Below are 27897 nucleotides of genomic sequence, written 5' to 3' on the forward strand. Positions count from 1 at the left end.
GTGGATGTGTTGTTGACGCTGGAAACATAAAACAAAATGTATTTGCTGTTATCTATTCGTTAAACGGTAGTCAGTGCTTGCCCCCTTCTACTTGTAGTGCCTTTGTGATCGAACACCTGTAGAAGAAAGACGTCGTCATAACTGCATGCTTCAAATCAATAGCTTTCCTTTGAATAGTTTTCGTTAGGATAGATTGCCGCAAGAACTAAAAGAAAGTACAAAAGAAAAAAGAGACGCAAAAAATGGCAGTCGCACTCCGACCGCGGCTGCTAACATTAGTGTACATCGCATCATTACTGCAAACAGAACATTTTAAAATTTGTCAAAGCTGCAGCCAAAACAACGTACGACACAGATGTTTTGGGGTTTATATGATATACTCAAATTCAAAAATAAAGAAATCCATAGCTTAGCATCACGTTTGTTGTGGGAACAAGTTTGTACGTGTGGTAAAGTATAAGAACTATGGTAGCAACTGTAAATAAGAATCCCCTTTTCAGAATTTTTTTTTTCATAGAGTTCTTCGCGCGGACAGTAGAAGCTCTTGCACGTAGAAGGAAAAGTGTCATGTTTCAGGCAAGCCCCTTTTTCTGCGCGATATAACAATCTATAATTGTGGGTACGAGGAATTTTGAACGAAAACTTTTTTCCATTATTTCCTCAAATAATCAAATTTAGCGGTAAGAATAAGTGCGTCGGCAGATCTTCTTTCCGGACGCTTTTAGTTTTCTACAATTGATAGTAAAACTGCAGCTGCTGGATATTTTATGGCACTTCTACTACTCGGGATTTGCGCAGGAGAAAGATCAAACACGTGAATAAGCTACGCGTCATTTAGACCATTCCAAACGCGCATTCATAACGGCAAATTACAATATTAAATATTCGCTCGCAACTAACAATCATGTTCCAGAAAGCTCAACTTAACCATGAGTTTTGAATAAAGTATGTAAAAGAAGTTGGATCACTTCAGACGCACAACACGCGCGATAAAGTTGTAACCTGAAAATCACACAAAACACGCATCATGTTTTACAGGCAGGGCCACATTTTTCTTTTGCAATACAAATTGGCCACCCCTGCGCCGTAAATTTTGTCTTTGTGACCAGAGTTTATGCATACAATATTTTGTATGCACAAACTCTGGTGCGCTGAAAATAGAGTTCAGAATTGACTGGCATGGTGCGGTCGAAATAAATGGCTTTCCGTTCTCGTAAGCATATCGGTTATTGACATGATGATCAAGGCTGACAACATACAGCACCAAATCATGCAAAAAAAAGGTATCTTACCGTACGGCTAGCGCAGACTCCCAGATCTCAGTTGCAACAATCCAAAATGAATATTGCCGCGCGAAGTACATCCCAGTGATCTGATGCTTTATTAACCTGGTAAGAAAAAGTAGCTATCTTACGACGAGACAAAGCAAGAAATAATCTCAGAAAGCTCAGTTATGAACAAACAACCTAAAATGCTGGTGGTACTCACAGATATCCTCTTTCAGGCATGGTCATTAAAACGAATTGGAACTTTCACAATGCTTGGTTTTTCGGTTCTGCTGTCCAAAGCTGCAGGCGCTCTAGCAGCTCGAGCGGGTGGGGATTGTGTGGCCGGCCGGACGCCTCTGAATCAGACGCTTGTGTCGAGTTTCGAGGCACGGTTGGAAGGGGGCAGAAGGGTCGTTGTGTTTTCACTCTCTCTCTCTCTCTCTTTCTTTTTTTTTTGCTTGAGATCTCTCGAAAGTGGAGGCATAAAGCTCGAAAGGCGGTGAGAGAAATGAAAGAGGTCCCGTGGGCCCGCGCGAGCCCAGAAGGCTGCCGGCCAAGAAAGTTGGCTCCCCCCATCCTTCCCCACATCCCATCTTCCCTTCCCACAGACGCCAAGAGTGCCGCCGCGACATTAGGCCGGTATAACCCGCGTCCGGTAGCCCCCCGCCCCCCCCCCCCCCCCCCCTCAAGAATATCCCACAGATCCTAGAGGAAGAAGTTGGCGGGAAGGAAAGGAAGAGTGCGGGGGAGTAGTGTGGGGGGCATTGTGAGCAACGCATGCCTAGCCGGGAAGAAAGAAAGGGCAGTGAAAGTCGCTGCTCTTCCGCGATGACTGCTTCACGGGGAGAAAAGGCTACAAGATGTGAAGTTGAAAATTGCTTTAGTCAAGGCCCTCGGGCGGAGAGGCGACGAAAGGACGAGAAAATGGAAACCATATGTTCTTTGCGCCAAGCTTGTGAGGAGGAATGCTCAGAGTTTTGCCCTCGGCTTCGCTAAAACAACGAGAAGTGCGTTCGTAGCTCTTTGGTCGCCTCGAATGTTGGCTCGGTAACCTTTGCAGTGGCACGATAATTTCGCCACATTTTTTTTTGTTAATGCAAAATGCGTTACCTATGTGTTTCAGTAGTAATCACATACGAAAACAATCTTCAGTTTTCTCGGAATCGTTCTCGGTTCGAACAAATGGACATATTTTTTAACTAAAGATGGCACACAAGTTCATGACGGAGTGCTCTGGAAGCGTCATGACGCGCAACTGAGCGATGCAGAAGCCCGTATACTTGCTGTATTCCTATCAATGAAAAGAAAAGCGAAAACAACCATAACTACGGGTACATCAAGGTTATAATTCCCATGTTATTAATTTTTTTTTTTCAAATCAGGTCAACATTTAGAGCAAGAAAAAATCCGCATAGAACTAAGCGTGGGCATATAAAGCAGCAAGAAATACAAAATACTCGACGAGCTAAGATCTGAAGAACTAAATTGGCAGTAAAGAAAGAATAGAAAGAAAGCAAGGGTCAACATTAAAACTATACGAACTTGGCACAAGGTGTAGTCCTCAGAAACTTGCGCGGTAAAATCATCTTTCAGCCTGCGGAAGCTGCGCATAATATTACAGAGAGGAAACCTAATTCTCAATCATGTGCTAAATTCTTCGAGAGTGGTGTTCTCTAAAAATGCCCCAAAACTGTCTAAATAACGCGCTCGCATTACTTTTAATATGTACGAATTGCCATTAGCTACCTGGTTGCCACGATGGGATAGAATTGTTTAGTTCTCTGGAGGGAAACGCCTTCGGTGCGGTGATTATATGGTAGGATAATCAGGCATAGAATGCCTGAAGAATAGTTTCTGATCAGTGCTTAGGAGAACGCTGTCAAAAGCTGTAGTCAAATGCATCATTATGAGCCATGTATTGCAGCTTTTGAACAAAAATAACTTCCATAGAGAGCATCGTTATTATGCAATTTCAATTTTGTTACCATATATGCTGGCACCACATGAGCGCGCATTCATTGCACTGTAGGTAATTGTCTTAAATTTTTGTTTTTTTCGTTTGCCTTGCCGCATGTAATGCTGTTGATTTTTTTTTATTATCTTCCACATGCACACAACGTTTCGCAGTGTGCGATTTACGTCGCATTAGAATACGAACCATTCCAGTACTGTTCAGATTTCTTTTCTTGTCAAGTGAATTGGCTGAAATATTTTATGCGCTGCTACAACGATGGCCGAAGTCGTTCAGTCTCTATCTGTCTGTTGCTGAAGCCCACAGCAGAGCGCTAAATAGTACAGGAATAAGATGCAAATTTGTGTTTAGTATATATTAGAACTCGAAGGCCTTGAAAGCAGCCCAACATATCTGTCTATAAGAACAGCTAGTACTGGGGCGTGGTATAGTCGGTGCTGAAGCTGAATGCCGGAAACAGCTAGCGTAATGGCGAATCATGCAGTGAGTATTCGATTGGCTAGCACGATCGATCTCTCCCACCTCTGCTATCGCTTGAACATATGTAGGGTTTCTTTGTAACCCGTAAAAAAGGCGGAAATAATGATGCTACGCGTGCTTGTTTCCAATCATAGACAAACGTTTACAGGATGTGGATTCACCGGACATATTCGATCGTTTCTGCGTTTACTATCTAAACGTAGCCACTGGTGTTTGTTCAAGCGACCCACATGTTCTGTTGTGTTCTTTGCATTTGAATACTTTGCGTTTCTTGACTGCGCGATCTCTCCCACCTCTGCTATCGCTTGAACATATGTAGGGTTTCTTTGTAACCCGTAAAAAAGGCGGAAATAATGATGCTACGCGTGCTTGTTTCCAATCATAGACAAACGTTTACAGGATGTGGATTCACCGGACATATTCGATCGTTTCTGCGTTTACTATCTAAACGTAGCCACTGGTGTTTGTTCAAGCGACCCACATGTTCTGTTGTGTTCTTTGCATTTGAATACTTTGGGTTTCTTGACTGCGCAGGAGGTTTTCCGCGGACACGCACCTAATAAACGTTTGCTTGTCAGATGTGTGCTCGAGCGTGTGCGTATGCTTGTGCACTCGTATGCGTATATATAGGCCCATGGAACGAAATTCCATGCGCGATAGTTGTTGCCGAGATGTGTTCAGGATCTTCGCACTGATGTGTCTATTACTTTCAATCATCCTGGTTTGACGAGATCAGAAAAACAAATCATCTCCACCGGGGATCGGACTCCTAGCCTAGCTAGCGCTTTAACCAACTGCGCTAAACCCTGGATCGAGAAACAAGCAGCATAAATAATTCTCCTTGATACCGTGATGATAGCGACGAGAATGACGCCGCAATTAGTGGTAATGACAATGATGATAGTATCAATGGTAATGACGCTGCGTTTAGTTGATAACGATAATGATACGTGATGCACCGTGTGCAGCATCATTAATCTCGCCTTCGCAAATTTCTGCAGTGTAGATTCCACATGCTGTCAGAATTTTTTTAACACTTGGCTAAACTTTGGAACACTATCTGTGTTAGCTACGTCCACGCGTGATCGACATCCGGCCCTCTAGTCTGCAGGAATTGTGCCGAAGATATTATATGCAGAATTTTACATAACAATTAATCGTGTCTAAAATTGTAAATAAAAGAGTACTCTACCAAAATCGTCAAATATAATCGCAGGTCATCCGCAACAATTAGTAAATCACGGAAAATATATTCAGAAAAATATATCCTACATTTTCTGTGATGGGTGCTTCTGTGCATTTTGTGTGGTCAGCTCAATCAAACAATTTTAAGACAATCTGTACATTAATCCCAAAAAACATTATATATATGGTAGCGCAAATTACGTATGGCATATAAATATCTTCTACAATTGAACGTAAGCTGATGTCCAGGCCAGCAAAAAATTTAGTTGGGACGAAATTAGCCCAAAAACACTGTCATATTCGGATACCTGCACATTGAAAAATGTCAGTGTCGGTCAGAGCTGCTTCTACTGTTTTTAGCGCCGCCGCAGCCTGAAATGTGCAATGGTGACCAGCCATCAAAGCTCGTTAGACAATATCGACTACTAGAAACCACGATATATACAATATTGGGATGCCACCAATTCTGATGGGACAATATTGACCAATCTATGTCAAGATATATTCCATGTTGACAAGCCATCGATATGGCAGAACATTATTGCCCAACCTATGCCATTAGAGTGCAATGCTGGCTAGCCATCCCAGTCCATCGAACAATATTGAACAATAAAATGCAATATGTATACATTGTTGGCAGGCTGCCATAATAGGCCGGTCACTATTGACCAATATATGCCAAGATTTATTTATAGCTGACAAGAGAACCATAATGGCTGGACAATATTAACCAATTTATGCCATCAAAGCTCATTAGACAATATTGACCACTATAAACCAAGATATATGCAATGTTGGTATGCCAACAAAGCTGGTGGGGCAATATTGTCGAATACATGCCAAGATATATTCAATGTTATCGAGACAACCAAAATGGCCGGACAATATTAACCAAGCTATGCCATGATATGCCCAATGCTAATTAGCCATCACAGTCCATCAAACAATATTGACCACTATAGGCCGATCTGTATACATTGTTGGCAGGTCACCATGACTGTCAGAACAATATTGACCAATGCATGCCAATATATATTCAATGTTGACAAGCCAGCCATATTGGCAAAACATTATTGCCCAAACTATGCCATGATATGTGCAATGCTGGCTAGCCATCAAGGCTCATTACACAGTATCGACCAGTAGAAACGAAGATATTACATTGTCAGGAAGCCGCTAAAGTTGGTTGGACATTATTGACCACTGTATGTTTAAATACATTCAATATTGAGAAGCCGTTGTCATTGACTGGACAATATTTACCAGGTTATACCATGGTGTGTGAGATATTGGCAAACCATTGTAGCTGGTCGGCCAATAATGACCAGGTTGTCTCATTATGTATACAATAATGACAAGCGGTTCAATATGCGTGGGCATCATTGACCGCTGTTAGCCGGTTGAATGCCAATAACGGATATGGGTGAAGTTCACTGGGCCAATAATGCTTATGTTATAGCATGGCTGCGCATTATTGGTAGCTCATTGGCACCATTGGGCCACTTGAGGGCCAGTAATCCCCAATCAATCCCTAATATTGGGCCGATGGCTGGTGCTGCCTGGGATAGTGCAAAATGCTTTCTATGATTTTGAGGAGAATTTTCAGATAATTAAAGCACATTATGTTCCAAAACTCACATTTTTATGTAACTTTGGATGCAAGTTCACAATTTTATTGCCTATAGAATAACTTTTCTATATTTGAAGACGCTTAACATAAGATAAAACCTTTTAGACCTATTTTAGTGTAATAAATGTAATAGCAAACTTCGAAACTTATAAATATGCCCAGCTCATTTAGGATAATTCCCGTGTGTTGAAGAAAAGAGCAAAGTATAAAAAATTCTGTTCAAGCAGTTTCAAATATATTTACAATAGCTTCTGTGCTGTACTTACATCATGTCCTGCGTCATGCATGACCCTCTTGCAGCAACAGCTGAATTAATTCAGTGCATGCGGCAGTCCTCTCTCTTTCAACAATAAGTGTAGCTCATCGCCAGGGCAGATGTATGAGCCATGCGAGCCTTTGAAGTATTCTACGAACAAAAGACAATAAAAACACGCATGTTAGTCTTTCGAAGTGCATTACCCTATGGCACCATTAAGACAACCGCATTTTCAGAAATTCTTACCTTTGTCCCCGCTGCTCCGCTATGTCATTATTATTTCATTAGCAGAGTAGACATAGAGACCATTTCAATATTTCCATAAGAACCTAGCTTTTGCAGACATCACTGCCATTCACCTTGTTTGAGCATAGACCCATGAAATCGAAATCAGGTTAAAAATTCCTATCAGATTAGACCAGACAGATGCACTTAGACCCAGTTTAAATCAGCCAGAATAACGTTGATTCTAATAATTTTTTAATCGCATTAAACGATGTTATTATTTACGAAAAAGCAGAAAAACAACAACCGCTTTGAAATATTGCTCCCCCTTCTGAATTGGGAGTTTCGCCAAAAGAGGGAAATGAAAAGCCCCTAGGTAGCAAGCCAAGCGATCTGATTTTTTAAGTAAAAATCAGTTTACTCGAGAACTGTATACACATTCATAGCCTAATGAGTGTCAGGTGACGGACGGAATATTTAGTTGAAATATATTGAGGCAGTGTTAACTGTCGAGATTCCCTGTTTCTATTGAGCCGCGCCCTGTGCAGCCAGAATATCAACCAGTACGAACGGGGCTAATTAACATGTATGAGACAGTTTTTACGGTCTGAGCTTTGCATAATTACAGCCGCTGAGATCTCCTACTTCGCCCACTAAAATTTTTCGCGCAGGACGAATATTGCACAGAAGTTTCAACTAACGCAAATTGCGGATGAAATTCAACAACTTCAAAATGCATTGAAAATATAGCTGGCCAAACAAAATGGAAATCTGTGCGAAGTGAGTGATTATCTCCGCATCATTTATCGCGAGTCCTGTGTTCTTAAATAAACGCAGAAAAAGGCCAATTTATGAAAGCGAACTCGTCTCAACTGTACCAATGATTACCGCATGTAGCTTGCAATTTTAAACCGAAAGCCTTTAATGGCTCATGCTGTCGTGGACAAAGTGTGTCCGGCTTTTGCGGGTGCAAGTCAATGCAATAAAGAGTTGATCCCAGTTCTATTACGCCTGTCTTCTCTTTTGGTGCCTACGACCTTTTCACCACTATTTGATATCTGGTGAAGGTGCTGCCCTTTATATTCCGATCTACTCTTTAAAGCGACCACAGCCCTGTTCCTGCCGTCCTGGGAGACCAGCCTACAGGCCACTCAACCAGTCGCCAACTTCAAGGGCTCGAACCCGAACACGTCTCGCTACAGAATAGGTATTCAGCTCTAACCGAGGATAGCGACATTACCCTAGAAGCAAGGAACAATAATTTCAGAGATATCATTACTGAGTGCGCGGAAGAAGCAGGCGGTAGTATAATTAGAGAGGATACCGGTCAGCTGCTTAAGGAGACGAAAGATTTGATTAAGAAACGCCAGAGTATGAAACCTTCCAATCCAACAGACCGGATCGAATTGGCCGAGATATCAAAGCTAATCAATAAACGCAAGGTGGCCGCTAAAAGGAAGTATAACATGGAGAAAATTGAGCATGTTGTAAAGAACGGGGGAAGCCTTAAAGCGGTAAAGAAGAATTGTGTATAGGCAAAAACCAGATGTATGCGATAAGGGACAAGGCGGGCAACGTCATCACGAATATGGACAAGATAGTCAAAGTAGCCGAGGAGTTCTATACAGATCTCTACAGTAGCCAAAGTAGTCAGGACCGTAATGAGATTGGCGGTAGGGAAAACCAGTCAGACGTTCCACCAGTGACGAAGGACGAGGTCAAGAAAGCATTAGAAGCTACGAAAAGGGGGAAATAATCTGGAGAGGATCAGATAACTACAGATTTGTTGAAAGACGGGGGGGGGATATCATAATAGAAAAACTGGCCACCTGTATACGCAGTTCCTGGTGTCACCGACAGTACCGGAACCATGGAAGAATGTAAACATTATTCTCATTCATAAGAAAGGGGACTTTAAGGGCCTTAAAAATTACAGACCAATCAGCTTACTCTCTGTTACGTGTAAGGTATTTACTAAGGGAATCGCTAATAGAATCAGGACAACCTTAGACTGCAATCAAGCAAAGGATCAAACAGGGTTTCGGAAACGGTACTCTACTATCGATCATATTCATACCATCAATCAGGTGATGGAAAAATACTCGGAATATAACCAGCCCTTATACATAGCATTCATTGATTACGAAAAAGCATTTGACTCAGTTGAAACCTCGGCGGAGATGCAGGCATTGCGAAATCAGGGGGTAGACGAGCCGTACGTGAAAGTGCTGGAAGATATATATAGTGGCTGCACAGCAACCATAGTTCTGCGTAAAGAAAATAAGAAAATTCCCATAAAGAAAGGTGTTAGGCAAGGAGACACGATCTCCCCAGTACTATTCAGAGCTTGCTTAGAGGAAGTATTCAGAGACTTGGAATGGGAGCAGTTAGGGATAAGGGTAGATGGAGAATACCTCAGTAATTTGCGATTTGCTGATGACATTGCCTTGCTAAGCAACTCGGGGGATGAACGGCAAATAATGATTGATGACCTAGACAGAAAAAGTAGAAAGGTAGGCTTGAAAATCAATATTCAGAAGACTAAGGTAATGTTCAACAGCCTCGGGAAGGAACAGCAGTTTACATTAGGTAGCGAAGTACTGGAAGTAGTAGGCGAATATGTCGACTAAGGACAGGTAGTAACCCCAGATCCGGACAATGAAAAGGAAATAACAAGAAGAATAAGATTGGGATGGAGCGCATTTGGCAAGCACTCACAGATTATGATTAGCAGCTTACCGGTATCGCTCAAGAGGAAAGTATAGAACAGTTGCATCTTACTATACTAACCTATGAGGCTGAAACGTGGAGGCTAACCAAGAGAGTTCTACTTAAGTTGAGGACAACCCAGAGGGCTATGGAACGAAAAATGGTAGGGGTAACATTACGAGATAGGAAGCGTGCAGTGTGGGTCAGAGAAATAACTTAAGTTACCGACATTCTAGTGGAAATTAAGAAGACGAAATTGACATTGGCAGGACATGTAGTACGAAGAGAGGATAACCGATGGTCGCTTAGGGTAACAAACTGGATTCCAAGGGAAGGAAGGCGTAGCAGGAGGCGGCAGAAAGTTAGGTGGGCGGATGAGATTAAGACGTTCGCAGGGGTCAAGTGGATGCAGCTAGCACAGAACCGGGTTAAGTGGAGAAATATGGGAGAGGCCTTCGCCCTGCAGTGGGTATAGTCAGGCTGATGATGATGATGAACCCGAACACGGTCTGCTGTCGGACCCCGTCCGACCCCGGCACCCCGGGATCCCGACCCCGTCCGACACCAGCAATGGCCAAGCCTGCAGTAACGGTTGATATTCAGCAGCCCCGACAGCCCCCATTTTCAATGACAACCCGGGACAAGGTCCAAAGGACTAGATGGACCAGTACGAACGCTTTACCGCATTTAACAATTGGGTCGTCTTGAAACGGCATTGCAGATGAAGCTATGTGATGTTAAGAAGATAGTGAGAGACCGGAAAGCGTGGCGTGACATGGTCCATAGGGTCACGAAGAGTCGGACACGACTGAACGCCTGAACTGAACTGAACTGAACTGACGTCTTGAAACTCCAAGCGAATCTGCAAAAGGACAGTAGCGAAGTGATAGAGCTTAAAAGGATCATAGAGCGCCAAAACGCTCAGATGCAGGAGCAGAATGCCCAAATACAGGCGCTTATGAATAAGACCGAAATGCCAGCTAGTAACGGCAACTTGGCAAATTCAGGACCCCAAGACAACACGGTGGAAAGCAACGCCGCAGGCTTGCGCAGGGTGCCGCGGAGCCCCCCTCCCCTCGCCCCGCCAAGGGCGGACAGCGGGAGGCGCTGAGGCCACGCAACATGCAGCAAATAATCTAGAGGCGATGGACGTCGAGCGGAGAGGAAGCGGCGACGCAGAGACCGCGACCACGGTAATGACACAGATCCCGCGAGAAGGAGAGCTGATAGCCATTTTGGCCGCAATTTCCCAAATTAACGAAAGGCTAAACAAAATAGATGACCGACTTAAAGCTCGCGAGAGTCAGCCTCAGACACCATCGGTGAAGCACAAACGTCGAGCGCTAAAAGTGTTCTCAACATCGTTGAGGAACAGCTTCGCGTCCCTAAAAAAGGAGTGAGCCAAAAAAATAAAAAATACGATCGCGAAAAGGTGCAATCGATTAGAATTGCCCGGAAAGGATGATGCAGAAGCCAAATAAGAAGCACAAGAAGACCGGGGGGGGACACCAGCGTAATTTACCAGTGGAACTGCCGTGGGATTCGCAACAAAGAAGCGGAACTAATGTTACACATTGACGGGTAAGACAACAAGCCCGATGTAATTGCTCTACAGGAGACAAACGGGAAACCAAGACTTCCGGGGTACGTCATTTACACGGACCCTACGGAGAACGGAACGGCGGTGCTCGATCGCAGCAACGTGGCGGCAACTCAACATGTTACGGCGCAGGGCGAGTGCGAGCACGTGCTGGTAGAAATTCATGCAAGAGAAATTGGCAGCGCGGGCAATTTATTTGTAATGAGCGCGTACTGTCGGCCGTCACAGCGGCAGTACGAATTTGACCGCATCGTGAGCCAGGCGAAAGGGTTGGCGGGGACCAGGCCACTCCTGATCCTCGGCGACTTTAACGCTCCTCACACAACATGGGGCTGTAAGTTCCAGTCAAATAGAGGAAATACATTGCCCAAAGCAATGGAGGATCACGAGATTGCCCTCCTGAACGAGCCGGACCAGAAGAGGCAACAGTGCCGCGAGCTACACCACAACAGACCTTTCATGGTTGTCGAGCACGCTAGGCATCTGGAGAAGCGAAGAAGTGATTCTGGGTTCTGAACACAGCATGATCAGCATCACGATCCGAGGTTCCCGATATTGGGCAGTGTTGGGGATAGCGCGGATCACCAATTGGGACAAGATGAGAAAGTTCACTCAGGAACAAGAAGAGATGTCTGAGGAAGAATAAGGACAAGCTGAAAGGCAACAGACCTACACCGAATGGTCGAGGGACCAGAAGACCCTTCAAAAACTTACCCAAGAAATCTCAATGACGTCGCAGACATCGTACGTGTATGCCAGGCTGACCCACATGTGGGCGGCCCGGCACTCGTTAACACGGCGATGGAAACGTCAGAGGCACAACAGAAAGCTGGCCAAGCGCATAGCAGCCTTGAACGAACAGATCGCCGAGCACGCGGCCACACTATGCAGGGAGAATTGGCTGAAGACCTGCGACGGCCTGCAGGGCACGTTCTCGACGGGGAAGACGTGGTGTCTCCTGAGGCATCTGATCGACCCGCTGAGTAGCAACACTGCGACCAAACGCAACCTTACCAAAGTATTGAACATGTACAAGGGAGACGGCCGCAGGCTCCTGGAAGATCTGAAGGCGAAGTACCTAATGACAGAGAAGGGGCAGTACTCGGTGCCCGAGAGGTACGAAGGACCCGACAACGAGGAGTTGGACCGGCCGTTTTCCATGACGGAACTGTGGACAGCGATAGATGAAAGTAACAAAAGAAATGCACCCAGCAGGGATGCTATAACATACAAACTACTCGGTAACATGAGCGGTAAAGCGGCCCGCAGCCTCCTAGGGCACATCAACAAAGCCTAGGAGAGCTCGCGGTCGCCGAAGGAATGGAAGGATGCCGAGGTTTGCTTCATTCCAAACCCCGGCAAGGCCCTCACGATAGACAACATGCGGCCCATCTCTCTCATCACCTGCGCGGGGAAGGTGATGGAACGCAGGGTCCCTCGCCGCCTGCAGAAGCACCTCGAAGAAACGGATCAGGTGCCGGAGACGATGTATGGCTTCAGGCAACATCTCAGCACCCAAGACGTGATGATCCAACTTCACGAACTGATCGTCCAGCCGGCAACGAGGCACGCGCTGCATGGGATACTCGCCCTCAACCTCAATGGAGCGTTTGATAACGTATCCCACGCGAGCGTGTTGCGGAATCTGAATATGACCAAGTGTGGCCGAACGACATTCGGCTACATCAAGGATTTTCTGTCAAACCGAGCAGCGACCATCAGGATAATGGAGAAGTCAGACCCTGTCGAGCTCGGTGATAGGGGCACCCCAACGGAACGGTCTTATCGCCCCTGCTTTTCAATCTGACCCTCCTGCCCCTGCCCGGTCTACTCAAGCAAATCGAAGGTGTGGACCACGTTTTCTACGCCGACGATATTACAGTGAGGACGGCTCGAGCTGGGTCTGATGCCGGGATGGAGGAAGCCTTGCAGAAAGCGGCGACGACCGTGCACGAGTACGCAAAGTCGTACGGACTGAGCTGCGCTCCCCAGAAATCAGAGCTGCTTATGATCCAACCGGGAACATCCATGAGCTGCCGCCGAACGAGATCGTCACAATCAACGGAACGGCCATCAAGCCAACACAGCAGATTAGGATCCTCGGCCTACTACTTCAGATCGACGGGAAGGCACACGCCGCTGTCACAAAGATCAAGACTACAACCGAACAGATACTCAGCATTAGACGGGTATCTAACAGAAACCGAGACCTCAAAGAGGACAGTGCCATGCGACTGATACGCGCGTTCGTCGTGTCGCGGGTTACCTACTCCACCCCTTATCTCCAGCTGACGAAGGCAAATAGGGACACCCATAACATAATGCTTCGTAAGGCAACAAAGCAAGCACAGGGCATGCCCATATACTCATCCACGCAAAGACTGCTAGACATGGGCGCCCACAACACGGTGGAGGAGCTCATTGAAGCGATGGTGGTTACGTCAAAAGACAGGCTGATCGTCAGCGCGTCCATAAAGGCAACAGACCCCGCAGTTGCCGAAGAAGCGGCCGTGGCCCTCGCACTCGCACACCGACTCAAAGACAGCCTACAGAAGCTTCCGCAGAGGGATATTCCAAGCGCGGTCCGAGCCATTCTATCCAAGTGCAGGCTTCCGGGAAGAGCCATAGAGCTCGTGTGGGTCTCGGCTCACTCGCCGATAGCAGGCAACACCATCGCAGACTACCATGCCCGAGAAATGTCAATCCGGGGCGAGCACGCGCCTGAAGAGCTACTGCATCCGATTACCAGTTTTAGGGAGATGACCCGTATGTACCGAGAGGAAATGTGCAGACTGCTAGAGCCGCACCCCAAACTCACCAGGCAACAACAGACGATCCTGCGTCGAGCGCGGGCGAGATCGCTTGCGCATCCCGTACTGATGAACCGCATGTACCCTGCGGAACACGATATGCTCTGTCCTTTTTGCAAAAAAAAAAGAAAAAGGCACCCTGCCGCATGTTTTTGCAGAATGCAAAACTCAAACCCCCCCTTTTCCCCATCCCGCCAATACACCCAATCCCCAACCCCTTGAGCGATGGAACACCTTGTTATCCAGCCCAGCCCTATCCATCCAGCTTGCACTAACGGACAAGGGCCAGGAGCTGCTGGGAACATATGGGTCCCGCAACTAAAGAGCCACCCCATTTGGTGCAAGCATGCACCACCGAATTATTTCGAGCACAATAATTCTTAATTCCTCCTCCTCCTCCAAAACGCATTCTTTCCTCTTGATGGAACAGCGTGGAAGCGATATGAAAACACCGAATCTTCGCTAACGACGTAGGAGACATTCACGAGGAACTGTTGAAACAGATTGCCAGCGTGTTTAGGAAAGAAAGAGAGGAACTCCTTCTTTAGTCCAAAGCTCAGCTCCCTAACGAGCCCGTTCTCGCCTACATTCAGGAAATGAAACGCCTCTTCCCTCGGGCCAACCCAAACATGACTGAAGGTGACAAATTTATATTTTTTTATTCCAGTCATCAAAGAATCTCCTTTTGCATATCTTGTCAGAAACCCACCCCAAACCGTGAGAGAAAAGGAAACGGAAGCGTCCTCCATCGAATGGACCCTAGACACCCGTGCTCGACAGTACAAATGGTCTCTTCATATATTCTCTGCAAGCCACGGCGACGCAAAAGCTACAAGTGGACATACCCTCCATGTGTTTATGCATGAAGTCATAAGAGAACTGAGCCGTCTGCTATCACCGCCCCAACAGCCCCAGGTAGCGGCGCACACGTACAATGTCCATGTTGAAGTACAGCAGCCGCTTGGGAATCCTACCTTAACAAATGCAATGCAACAACTTCAAGTTATGTAGTACGCTGATGCCGCCATCCTGCACTCTGACGAGACCCTCCAAACCTCCCTCGACTCGAACAAGCTCCTTCTGAACGCCGCTTCTTGGCCCTATCCGCCAAGCCTACGAACGACCTTCCAGAACCAGGAAGGGTGACGCCTGGAGGACATCCAACAATCGCCCATTCTGCTCCCACTGCAGTGAGGCCGACCACATTTTACGCCACTGCCCGCACAAGCACATCGGCCTGCGCGGCTTCGCCGTCGACGCCTCATGACCCCGTCCAGGCAAAATACCTGGTAAAAGGGAGTTACCAACAGTTAACAAGCTGTAGGTCCGCTCCCAATCACCGTAGAGTGCCCGATGTGCGTCACAAGTCCGCAGTTATGTCCAAGGAAGGTCCCTTAGCCCCCGTAGGGGAAACAAGGCCGCAACCTGTGGAGGTGAGGTCACTATACGGTGAACTAACGAAGATCCTCTACCGCCGACGATGAGTAACAACGACGCCGATATTACCCCGATACTACTTATGAACACGCCCTCGACGATCACGCGCCTAGACTTCAAAGCGACACGGATAACACGACCAGGCTCTATGGTGATGCCGCCATCCAACGCAATGACAACTATGAGCCCCAGCGCGACCTTAACACACGACAAATTAGAGATCAAACACCAAAGCCAACATGCAATATGAGGACACGAACAAGCGACCTCGAAGTTATTGTCGATGGTCGCACGGTTACCGCCTTAGTGGTCACCGGAGCAGACTAATTCTGTCATCAGTGGAGCATTCGCTGCTCCACTCAAGAAAGTTACGACAAATTAGGACGGCCCTCTATTCCGCTCGTAGTAACCTTATTACGGCGAAAGCCTTTAATGACTCATCGATGTCGACAGAAGGTGGTCGACAGGAGGTTGTCAGCAGAGGTGTCGCGCTTTCGAGAGCGATCGAGAGTTAAAAATAAACTTTGTCTCCACCGGGAACCAAATTAATATTCCTTGGATCCCCAGACGAGCGCTTTACCACTGCGCCAGGCCCCAGATCGTGAAACACTCTATATAATTTTCCTTGTCTACCGTGAGGTTGATAGCCGTATTCCGCGAGTGACAGATACTGCGCCTTTAATTTCCTGTAAACTAATTATAGAACGCCGCTGAACTTTGATGCGTTCAATAAAATGTTGGTTGTATTCGACAGGGGGCCGTCACGACAGGTCATGACGTAACCAGGCATTCATGCATAGACGAAGCTGCCCTTGCCGGGCGTCCAATCCAGGCGTCCGTGCGGCGCCTTTTATTTGGCGCTTCGTCGAACGCCGCAGCACAAAGCAAACAGAAGCAAACCCAGATGGCTAGATGCTTGTACAGCAGGCATCAGCGGCGTTTGAATTTCATTTTCAGGATAGAAAAGGCACAGTATCTGTCACAATTCTCCGCGCACACATGTACCACACCATGTATCATGTACCAGCAGCAGTGGCGTGTTATTTGCAGCTGTTAACGGTAAGACAGGCTATCCTATGAGTGCATGCGCATTTCCTCCTTTTTGTACCTTGAATGAAAGCGACTGAACAGTGGGTGTTGTAAGAGGTGCAGCGTCCCTAGGAATAGGGAGCAAAATTAGGTTTTGCTTGTAATAAACAGAGGTACAAAAAGGAGCAAATATGCTTGCAATAACAGCCTGATGGCCTACCTTTTCATCAAAAGCTGTAAACAACCTGTCACTACCAGTCGATTCTTTGGATAGGGTTGTCAATGCCAGAGCTTAAAGCTAAGAGCAATATGAGTAATATTTATTGTGGTCACGGCTATAAAGAATTCGCACAACACTCCATTACTTTAACTATTCAACCGTCCATTTATAGATATTGTTCAATAAAGAACCATGCACATCTTATTAAGTTGCTCTTTTCTACTCCCAAATGATTACCTATAGAATTAGAATACGTGGATCGCTGCTTCGGTTTCAAAATTTTTGTACGATGGCTATGACGTGCACTTCATGCATACAGTACGTGAGGCACAAAGAGCTATAATTGCCGGACAGGTAGCCCTGACGTCCTGTCCCATTTAAAGTGAGCGCCGTGATCGAGCGCTTCGCGAGCTATATATCTCGGACAATATGGACAATACCGGCCGTCAATATTTTGTACAGTGTGTCCCGCGTGCACGTTGTTTACTTTCCAGTGACAGGGGCGCAGTGCACACACGGCTGATGCGCCTTTTTGCTTGTTTTGTTGTTTTCCTCCGCCTTCGAAGCGCGCCTGCGAAACCGCTCTCCTTTTGTCGCCGCTTCCTGACAACGCCCTCACCTGAAGGCGCGTGCTCAGAAGGGGGGTGTCGATTAAGAAAATTTTGAAAAGTGGCTCACTTGCGCTGTTCACGGCTTTCAATTCCTTAATATGATATTATTCATTATAAAAGTGGGGGTTCATTATTACTAAATTATAGCCTAATCATCAAGCGGCATCACGCACATAACGTCTGCCCCGCTAAAATTCGCTTGCACAGACCGGACGGACAGTTTTCAAAGCATCGTCTGTACATCAGAAAACAAAAAATCTGCCCTTAACTCTTAACAAAATCCAAAAACTGAGCGAACATGGCTTCCTGCGCGCAGAAGAGACGCTGTCCAAAATATATGTACAAAGCCGGGTGCGTAGTATTCGGTCACTAAATGATTGCGACGCGCTGCTCAGTCAAAAAACTGCGCTAAGGGCTGCCTGCAGTGTTCTGTCGCGCGTTGGTGGCACACACACACACCTGTTACGCACGGCTTCTCTAATTTCGGCGCAAATGCTGTTCATATCGCAGCCAGCAAATAAGTCCACGCACTTGCTTGCATGTAACCCGGACGAAAATTTGCTTAGTTCTTGAAGTTATGCTTCACGCCGTTGTTTCGAGGAGAATACGGAAAGAGTACATTTGGGACTGGTAGGAGATTATATAGAACCAATTATGAAGCAATGGCATGCTGCAAAGATATATACTCACGGTCTAAGATGACGTCGTTCACTGAGTCCGACAATGCCGATGGTTTCCCGCCGCTGCTGTAATCCGTACTCCGGCGACATTTCATAGCTCTACTGTTCACAGATGTGTAGCAAGCACAAACCGGAGCACATGTAACATATATAGGGGCAAGAGAAAATTATACACAGCACAATGAAAAAGAAAGTTATTGAGGGACGCAATTATATAAAGGTATAAGAAGCAGTCACAAGTCTTGTAGCGTCTCCAACAAGCTCTGAAATGAACGCTTCGGGAGGAGGCCGCACAGCAGCGCAGCTGGGGATGCTGTCTGTTGTGTCTTGCACGTAGACGCGTAGGCGAGGGGGAACAATGAACCGCTCAACTAGTGGGCGATTCCAGCCGCGGTGTTGTGTTCGCAAGGGCTGCGCGTGGGAACGAAGGACCAACGATCCTCTCAAAATTCCATTCCTCCTTTACCCAGCCCTCTTCTGCTTGCACCAGCCAGCCGTGACTTCGGACCGTGCCGATGAGCGGCCGCCAGCGCGCACCGCTCGAGTCGAGTTCTAACAAATATTTTTTTGGGTTCGCAAAAGCATTGTTTCTTCAAGCCAACCGCGGACATAACATTTTCTAAAAAAATAGAAAGCCTCCCCATCTACTATCCACAACGTTGCGTAAATCCATAAAGTTGGTGCATCGACAAATGCGCGCGTTATCTTTCCCGCTTCCACCTATGATCGAACAAAGGATGGTCGTTCGACCTTTTATATTTACTTCAAAATATTATATATTGTTGCGTGATGACTGATTAATAATATCGAAGAGGCGGAGTTTCGAGCTTCTCTGCTGTTCTGGCTAACTTTGGTTATAGATTACACAATTTATGTTCAAGTTAGCTAGCTTAAAATTATCTGACTAAACATATGCATGCTTTTATTTGTATTCAGTTAATTTTCGCTTTTCGGGTATGAGTAGATGTTTTTATAAAAATTCTCAAGAGCGGCCACAGAAACGAAATTTTCCTAAATGTCAGGCCTTTGTTTCAGAATAGGCTCATGGTAGAGCAGCAATAATTCCACACTATGCTCTCATCATAGTTATCCGCAAACGGTTAAAGCTTATATTTTTATGACATTTGAATACAGGGATACGATCGCGCTAATTTCCAGAAAACAGCGAACATGGAAAATTTCTTAGGAAAAAAAAATCAAAACAGTTTTAACACTGTTTAAACTTTTTCCACCTATTCTGCACGACCGCACCTTTCAAAATCATTAAAAACACTTTGCATAATTTTGTTTCGCTAGTAATTATGGCCACTTCGATGAGGCCTTTGTCCAATTATAGCGCACCGCGCAAGTTCGAAGTTCTACGGAATTTGTGAATTGTTCAAGGTTTTTAAATTTTGCCATATTATTGTATCAGGGAGAAATATATGTACAAAAGTGGATTAAAGATATATGCATTGAGAAACAGCCAAGGAGCCAGGCAATGAGGGCCCCCAGTTCGACGCACTTCTGTTTCTTAATCTTCCACAAACGAGCGCGCCACTTCGTCCTCGTCATTCTCCAGCTGCAACAGTATTTCTTTCGTCATTGTTTGTCTCGACTTCGGAAAATTGACGGTAACAGACGCAGAAATGAATGATTCAGAATCAGTTTTGTACTCGTCGAGTTCCTGATGCGCTGTGTCATCAGGCAACACACAGAAGTTTTTCGCAATCACCTTCACCTTTACACGGATTACAGAAAAAGACGATAACGTTCAATGAGCAAGCAACGTATTCCAAATTATTTTACTAGAATGGAAAGATTGTGAAGGGCATGGAAAACTGCCTCATTAAAACACGGTGTTTCTGGGCTGTATTCGTTTTTTTTTTTTTCAAATAACTCGACAGCGCACATTATTTTCATTCATGTACTGTTTCTTTCATGCAGTCCTGGCTAGCGTGCCTGCATGCAGTGTGAACAACCGATCGAACGCGCGGCAAAAGGCTCACTTCAGGCCGCCTGGATGCCGTCATCGGAGAAAGGCACGAGCATCCGGTTACCAATGGTTGTTTTTTTTCTTTTTTTTAGCATTCGATACCTTGCTTTGCCACTGCAGCACCACATTCATGCTTTCCACCGATCGCATCTGGCGCAGCAGTTTCTCATGCGGCAGAGGCTGTCGCCCGCGCTGGTGAAGCGGGCTCCCCGACAGTGGTCGCATCTCATTTACTTCACTCGTGTTATTGGCGTCTGGTTGCGGTGCGAAAAACAGGCGGATAGAATAGTGAAGCTCTAGTTGAGATGCGTTGAACTGCTACAAGAGAGTTACTATAAGCCCTTTATGAGGCATATTGTTTTTTATTAGTTTTGGGTAGCCTCACCATAATATATGCATCGACGTCTGTCGGTCTGCAGACGCAAAAACGAGCTCTCACTGCTCCCCCTCTTAAAACGAACGTCTGGGGGGAGCACACCCCCGCGCTCATGGCCATGGTCATCTCAACATCTGAGCATTAACGTCCTCATTTCCGTCGACATCTTTTTCCTACTATTGGACATATTTTTAGAACCTGAAATCCAATCCTGCTTGCATTTTATTCGCTTAGTGGCCAAGAAGTCAGACCTACAGCAATTGCAAATTCCTGTTTAAGGGTCTTATAGGACTGGTCGTAACTACTAGTGCATCAATATTGTGCAATATGGTTTTATTGATATTGAAAATTGATGTAGAGAAGAATACATGAACAAAGTTTAAAAAGATATCTAAAACTGTTGTTTTTTTATTGCCCTCAGAAATTTTCATTGTAATAATGGTGAAGGTGATTGCGAAAAACGTCTGTGGGCTGCCCTATGACACAGCGCATCAGGAACTCTACGCATACAAAACTGACTCCGAATCATCCATTGCTGTGTCTGTCACAGCTAGTTTGCAAAGTTGAGACAAAAAATGACAGGATGATGAGGACGAAGTGGCGCGCTCGTTTGTGGAAGAATAAAGAAAAGAAGTGCGTCAAACTCACTGCCTGGCTCCTTGGCTGAATACAAGTACCTTCGCACTTGTATTCAGAATTCGAGCGTAACCACTGAGCTATCACGCCTTCTACGCTTCAAATTCGGATATCAATTTTGTAAGCATGTCGCGGAATCCATGTGGATTGTGGGCGAATGTTCTACTTATGATGGGTCCCGAAAGCGATGGCGCGCATGCATAGGCTGAATTTCTCGCCGTTCTTCCTAAGCCTCAATAGGCCTCCCTCTGGAAGCGACGGACCAACTGAGCATAGGCATTAAAAAAAGTTGGGCAGAGGCAATTTACGAGGCTTTTCTGGTCACAGGCCGACAAAAACGACCTTCCTTTTGAGACGTGTGTTAGCCAGGTACGCGCTCCCGCGAGAAAAAGTGGAGAGACCACGCGCTTTGATAAGTCTGCACGTCCGCTTTTTCTGTTGGTGAAGCGGTTATTTCTGTTTAAGATACTCTCCTAAGTGTACTTGCCATCTTGCCCAAACAATTTTGTCTGGTGCATCGTTTTGTATAAAATTAAAAAAAAGCAATCGTAGCGGTTTGCTCGAAGCTGTACGTGTTGGTTTAATGCTGCGTACTAAAGCTGGAACGTGAAACCGAAGGAGGTTCTTGCCTCTAGAATCAGCCTCTCTCGCCTCCCTGCTGTTCATCGGTAGTCTGCGCAGAGCGTGCGCAAGCCAATAGCGCATGTGAGACGCGCCAGCACAGTCGGTCCGAAACAGGCGGAGGAAGAGGGTGTTTACTCTGCGGGCGCACTGAGGCCAAATTACAGGCGCCGAGGAGCGGGTTTCATTGTACTGGGCCTGCCGCTTTCGAGCTCGCACGATGTCGACAATCGCCGAACCTTTCGCCGTAGTCCCTTTATGTTGACTCTGCGAGCGTTTTTTTTTTTCTTTTTGCTTTTTTTGTCTAGATATATAATCTCGCTATTACTGCCTGATAGATATTGATGCTTAGTCGCTTATTTGGTCGAGTTCGTAGTTTTCCTCCTTTTCACGTTTCAGGTTTGAACTGTTGTCATATTACTTTTATGGATTCCGTTATGCGTGTTTTTACGTTGTGTTTCTTCTTGACAGCAATTAAATGCATATTTTAGCGCCCGAAGAAGAAGCGCGATCACTTCGACAAAGACGACGACGCTGCTGCCATGACTCGCACGCGTGCTGGTTCCGCTGCTGTTGTGCTGTACTGTGCAGTTGCCCTCACTCCGAACCATTCATTGCTGTGTCTGTCACAGCTAGTTTGCAATGTCGAGACCAAACGTTTCTGGATGACGATGAGAATGATGAGGACGAAGTGGCGCGCTAGTTTGCGTAAGATTAAGAGAAAGAAGTGCGCCGAACGGGGGGCCCTCATTGCCTAGCTCCTTGGCTGTCTCTCATTGTATATATCTTTAATCCTCTTTTGAAAATATATTTATCCCTGCTCCAATAATATGCCAAAATTTCAAAATCGTGGGCGATGCACAAATGCCGTAGAATCTTCAGATCTGCGTGATGCGCTACGCCTTGCACCAGGGCCTTATTGAAGTGGCCGTAATTACTAGCGCAACAAAATTATGTAAGGTGTTGTAATGATTTCAAAAGCTGGGGTTGTAGAGCATACGTGAAAAAAGTTTAAACAATGTTGAAACTTTATTTTTTACTTGGAAATGTTCAATGTTCGCTGTTTTCTTTAAATTAGCGCAATTGTATCTGTGGAGATATATGGGAGAGGTCTTCGCCCTGCAGTGGGTATAGTCAAGCTGATGACGATGATGATTGTATCTGTGTACTGAAACGTTATATAAATATAAGCTTTAGCTGTTTAGTACATAACTATGCTGAGAACATAGTGGGGAATTATTACTGCTCTGCCATAAACCTTTTTTGAAATAATTAGGTCTGCAAAGTAGGAAAAATTTCGTTTCTTGGGCCGATTTTGTGAACTTTTATAAAAACACCTACATTACCTTGAAAAGCTAAAAATAACTGAAAACAAATAAAAACATTCTCATATTTAGTCCGATAATTTTCAATTAACTGTAACATATTTTGCATAATTCATAACCAAAGCTGTCCAAAAGAGCAGAGAAGATAAGCGCAAAACTCCGCCTCTTCATCATTAATTTCGTGTGGCCGGAAAAAATTTTTGGAAGCAAAATCAATTCCAGATCTCTTCTTTCCAGTCATCTGATAATATTGTTACGGACGACAAGGAAGAAGACGTGGGCAGTAGCGCGGGCAGGAGCGCTCGCGCTAGGCCCGCAAAATTCATTAAACGTCATCTACCATCGCCATCGGTCATGTTCTGTCTCCTGTCATCATTGGCTCACCGCTTCGTAACATTTGGTTGGAGGTGCGGCGTACGACATCCCCATCCTCGCCTTGGAGCATCGACGCCATCTTCAAGCCGGAACCATCACCGAGGGCCCAGGGACATCGCCGAGCAGCTTCGCTCCAGCCCTTCAAGCCCAGACCTGAACAACTACCACCGCCCAGCCCCCAGCCCGGACCTGGAGACAAGGAGAACAGAATGACCAATCAGAACCGAGACGAAGGACCCGTAAGACCCCAAGGAACCGATGGACACGAACACGCAACCCCCGCCCAAGCTGCCCGACGTGACCTCGAGCCATCGGTCCCATGGACTCTGGTGACGGATGGTTGACAGCTCCAGGGGAGGCGGATCACCCATGCATCAGACATCGTACCGGCAAGCCGTTCTATTCTTCCTTCTTCCTCTTCTTCAAGCATCCAGACACGCCCATCATCATGCCATTAAATCATTAACATGGATAAACTTCCTCGTCCACGATCGGGACGATCGCTCGGTGGCCCCGGGTCATGTTACGGATGACAAGGAAGAAGACGTGGGCAGTAGCGCGGGCAGGAGCGCTCGCGCTAGGCCCGCAAAATTCATCTACCATCGCCATCGGTCATGTTCTGTCTCTTGCCATCATTGGCTCACCGCTTCGTAACAATATTATATAAAGTTTTGAAATTAATGTAAAGGGTCGACCGACAATCTTTTTTTTATTTACGTGGAAACATTCTATTTTTTTATTCCTTTGCCACCACCTAGCGCGGTTGGAATGATCGGACTCTAAACTAATAGGCGGAACAAACTAATTTGTTGTTTATTGCCGATATATATGTTGTGCGCCAAAGAAATGTACCGGCGCTTGTCATGCTCGCAGTCTGCGCGAAAAACTGCCATTTTTTTACCACCATGTAAATGCCCATAACTAAAATGGCAAACTCGAGAGTCTTCCGGCTTTTCATTTTCCAGGGATTGCGTCTAGAAAGTACACACATCGTATTCAGTCCTTTCCCCAGGTAAACAGACGATGCTGCGCATAGTTCCTTATAGATAATGCAAAAGCGCTAGGACAAAAAAAAGCTGAGAAAACGCTCATTTGTTCGTTCAACTTGAGGCAACGTTTTCTTTCTCGGCAATGAAAAACCTACCTTCTAATCGCTAATTTAATGTCACATGATCGTGCTATGACCACACGGTTTCGTTTTGTATGCGCGTTTTCACTGATAACTGGATTTGTACTAGAGGTTAAGTAGATCCAGGGATGTAATCGGCGTCCACTACAGGCATATTGGGCTGTGAGTGCTAGCCGGGCCAACATGGCACGCGGCCGACCGTGGGCCGCCAAATGCCCGAGAAACCGTTGCCAAACAGGTCGGCGTTCAGTCGGGGTTACAAGCTCGGGCCATGAATGCTGGCCGACTTCTGCCCAACCCAGTACATGACCGACCATGGGCCGTCCATTGACCGAGCTACTATGGCCGAATTGGTCGGCGTTCAGTCGGGTGCCCGACATTGGGCCTTGGTTGATGGCCGACTTCCGCCCTATCTGGTACTTGGCCAACCATGGGCCGTCATTTGACCGAGCACCGAATGCCGGCAGGTCGGCTGCCGACCAGCTGCCAATGACCGGCCATAGGTCGGCAGTCGGCCAATGCTGTCTGGGTAGTTGCCGGTGACATTGTTATTTAAGGTGAAGGTGCTTGCAGCAGCAGAAAGCGTACCTATCAAAATAGTTGTCATATGAAAAACTCACTTCCAATCATTCATATCATCGTCTTTGCATGCGCAAACAATAGGCACTGAAGTTGGTCAGTGTTCACTATATATTAGTTTAAGAAATACATTGTGATTTCTCATTTTCACTTAATTTAATCAGTCACTACAGCCCAACGTTGCTACAGTCGCCCACCGTAGCCGCTCGCTGTTGAGGCCACGGAGAAGGAAGCCAATGCAGCGCTCTTCACCAGGTAATTCCAGCAGTAATTGGTTAATAAAGTGCTGAACTACTCTCCAGACGTAGACCAAACTATTTCTACGCACAAGCAAAGCTTACGCTTCAGAATATTTGTACGCGCGAAGTGGTTTCGAAGGCGGCGTCGCTTGGCGCAGTGTAGGTACAGTAGCGTAGGCACACCGCGTTTTTGCCTACACCCCTTGTCGCTGCCGATCGCAGCGCCACCTTTGTTTACAAACATGAAGTTTGTTTATAGGCCATTTATGTTTACTCATGCAGACTGCCAGTTGCGTGAGTTTAAAAAATACGCTCGTGCAGGGCCAAGAAAGTGTCCACATATATCACGATTACTCAAGGTGTTTAAATACAAATTGTTTTGACAGTGCTTGGGGAAAGTTACGTTTACGTACGCGGCACAAAATTTTAGCATTGGTATGACTTCAGGCGTGCTCTTTTCAAATAATGGTGATATATTATGTTTAGGGGGACATCCCCCAGCCTTGTGGTCATGGAAAAGAACAGAAGCTGAAGTCGAACAAGGTCGGGCAACTGCACGAAGCGCTTCAAGCATCGGAAACTGTGGCCACAGAACGAATGATTTGTGTCACGATTGCCGACAGTGCATCCCATGTAAATCACAGGTTTGATGCAATCGAAGGCTTTGGTGAGAATGTGGACAAAAATGTTGCTGAGAGTATTGAAGCTTTAGTTAGAGAAGGAGCTAAATCAGTATCCGACGTGAAAAAGTGTCTTCATTATTATGTTCACGATGTGCTGTTTCCTGGGAAGGAAAAGCCAAGTGGCAGCTGAAGGGCATTTTTTCCAACAAGTAGAGACATAAACAGCCACATTCGGCACGTTCTTAAAAAATACCGTTTCAGCACAATCGATCAAAACAAAGCTCGTAACTTGGTCAAAAAGCTACAAAGCGAGCAACCCCAAAGTTCTGTACTTTATCGCCCCTATGTAGCAAGCAAAAATACAAACAGCAGCAACACAGAGGACATGGAAGAGAGTGTTGCCAGTGAGTGCGAGGAGACATTGCTATTTTGTTTCCAGTCTAAGTTCATGAGAGATATGCTTAAAATGTACGGAACCGCTGCTGTTTGCTTGGATGCAGCACACAAGACAAGTGACTGCGCTCTACCGCTCTTTCTTCTTGTCATCAAAACACCCTACGGTTACACAACTTCGGGCATTTTATCGTGCATTTCGAGACAATTTTTTGTATTTTCGAGGCTCTGAGCGTGTTCAAAAAGTGGTGCGATAACCTTGCTGCGCAGTACTGGATGGTAGATTATAGTCAAGCAGAAATGGGTGCCATCCGCCAAGTATTTCCAAGTATCAAAATATCTATCTGCGATTTCCACAGGCTCCAAGCATGGCAGAGGTGGCTTCGTAGAAAAGAAAACGTCATATCACATCCTGACGATGCCCTTACCTTCATGAAAAACGTGGCTAACGCTTCTAATCATGTTGAGTTTGAGAAGGCACTGGAGGCCCTTACGCGTTCAGATTATTGGTCGAGCGAAAGATTTCGAACTTACTTCGAAACAATGTGGCTATCTGTGAAGGAGCTCTAGGTATTGCTCTACCAGCTTGAATATGATGTGCTCACAACAAACAATGGCATCGAAGCTCAGAATAGGGTGCTTAAGGGGCACTACATCAAGAGTGCAAGTGGGAAGGGGTCACTTACCTCCCTTATACCAGCGCTTATTTATTCTTACTTGACTTACAATGAAAAAAAAAATTGATGATTCTCAAATGAGGCAGACATCACTGTACAGACAGTACAATTAAAATGTCCCCACTTATCTTCTTGGCCCACCACACAAATTTATTAAACACATGTTGAGGATGCTTGTGAGTGCCGAAGAGTACAGCTGTGCTGACAAAAATGAGCTGCCTGTCGAAGGCAGATTTTCTGAACATTCTGAACAGTGCTTCGCCCTTCAAGGCGCCATGCACACATATCTGCACTTGTGTGTTTCTACTACAACTGCGGAGAGAGCTGTAATTACTGGAAAATAGATTGATGTATCAAACAATTGGGTGTACAAGGAACAAGAATCTTTAAAATTGCACTTGGGAATATATCCTCCGCTAATGTACCGGTCAGTAAAACTGCTATTATGCCTACTTCATAAACAAGTCGCACTCCGCGCATCTCTACGTAAATGCTTGCTAAAAATTACAACAAAGCTGGTCCTAAGCCATACCTACGCATGATTATTTCTAGATCTGCCTTGATGCAGTCGAAATGTAACGAAGTTCCTAGTCCTTGTACTCTGTTAAAACTAGCGCATAAAAAAATACCGAATAAAAAGCAAGAAGGCAGCTTGGCAGCACGCAGCCTAGAAGCAGACGACACTAGCACTCCACTGGCGCGGTTGCCGCCGCCGCCGCGTAATGCCGTTCCCCGAAAACTGCTGCAACGGAAGTGCCGGGTGCGTCACTCAAAAATAAAACTCAACCTTGCGTTTTGTTCGAGCATGAAGCGCAGTACGAAAATTGAAATGAAATA

The 27897-nt window shown here is 45.9% G+C and overlaps 1 protein-coding gene and 1 pseudogene across 1 annotated transcript in view; one reads left to right on the forward strand and one right to left on the reverse strand.

Moving 5' to 3' along the window:
- The window catches only part of LOC146172486 (uncharacterized), a 63685-nt gene extending 51589 nt beyond the window's left edge, over positions 1 to 12096 (reverse strand). The window contains exon 1 of the mRNA XM_084585775.1: positions 12040 to 12096. Coding sequence (XP_084441901.1) covers positions 12040 to 12096 — 57 coding nt within the window. The remainder of the gene's footprint in view (positions 1 to 12039) is intronic.
- A 13766-nt stretch (positions 12097 to 25862) lies between these two features.
- LOC146172487 (uncharacterized) lies at positions 25863 to 27404 on the forward strand (annotated as a pseudogene).
- The last annotated feature ends 493 nt before the right edge of the window (positions 27405 to 27897 follow it).

Source organism: Amblyomma maculatum, unplaced genomic scaffold (assembly GCF_055883805.1).
Source record: "Amblyomma maculatum isolate TAMU_Amacu unplaced genomic scaffold, ASM5588380v1 scaffold_13, whole genome shotgun sequence".
Lineage (NCBI taxonomy): Eukaryota > Metazoa > Arthropoda > Arachnida > Ixodida > Ixodidae > Amblyomma > Amblyomma maculatum.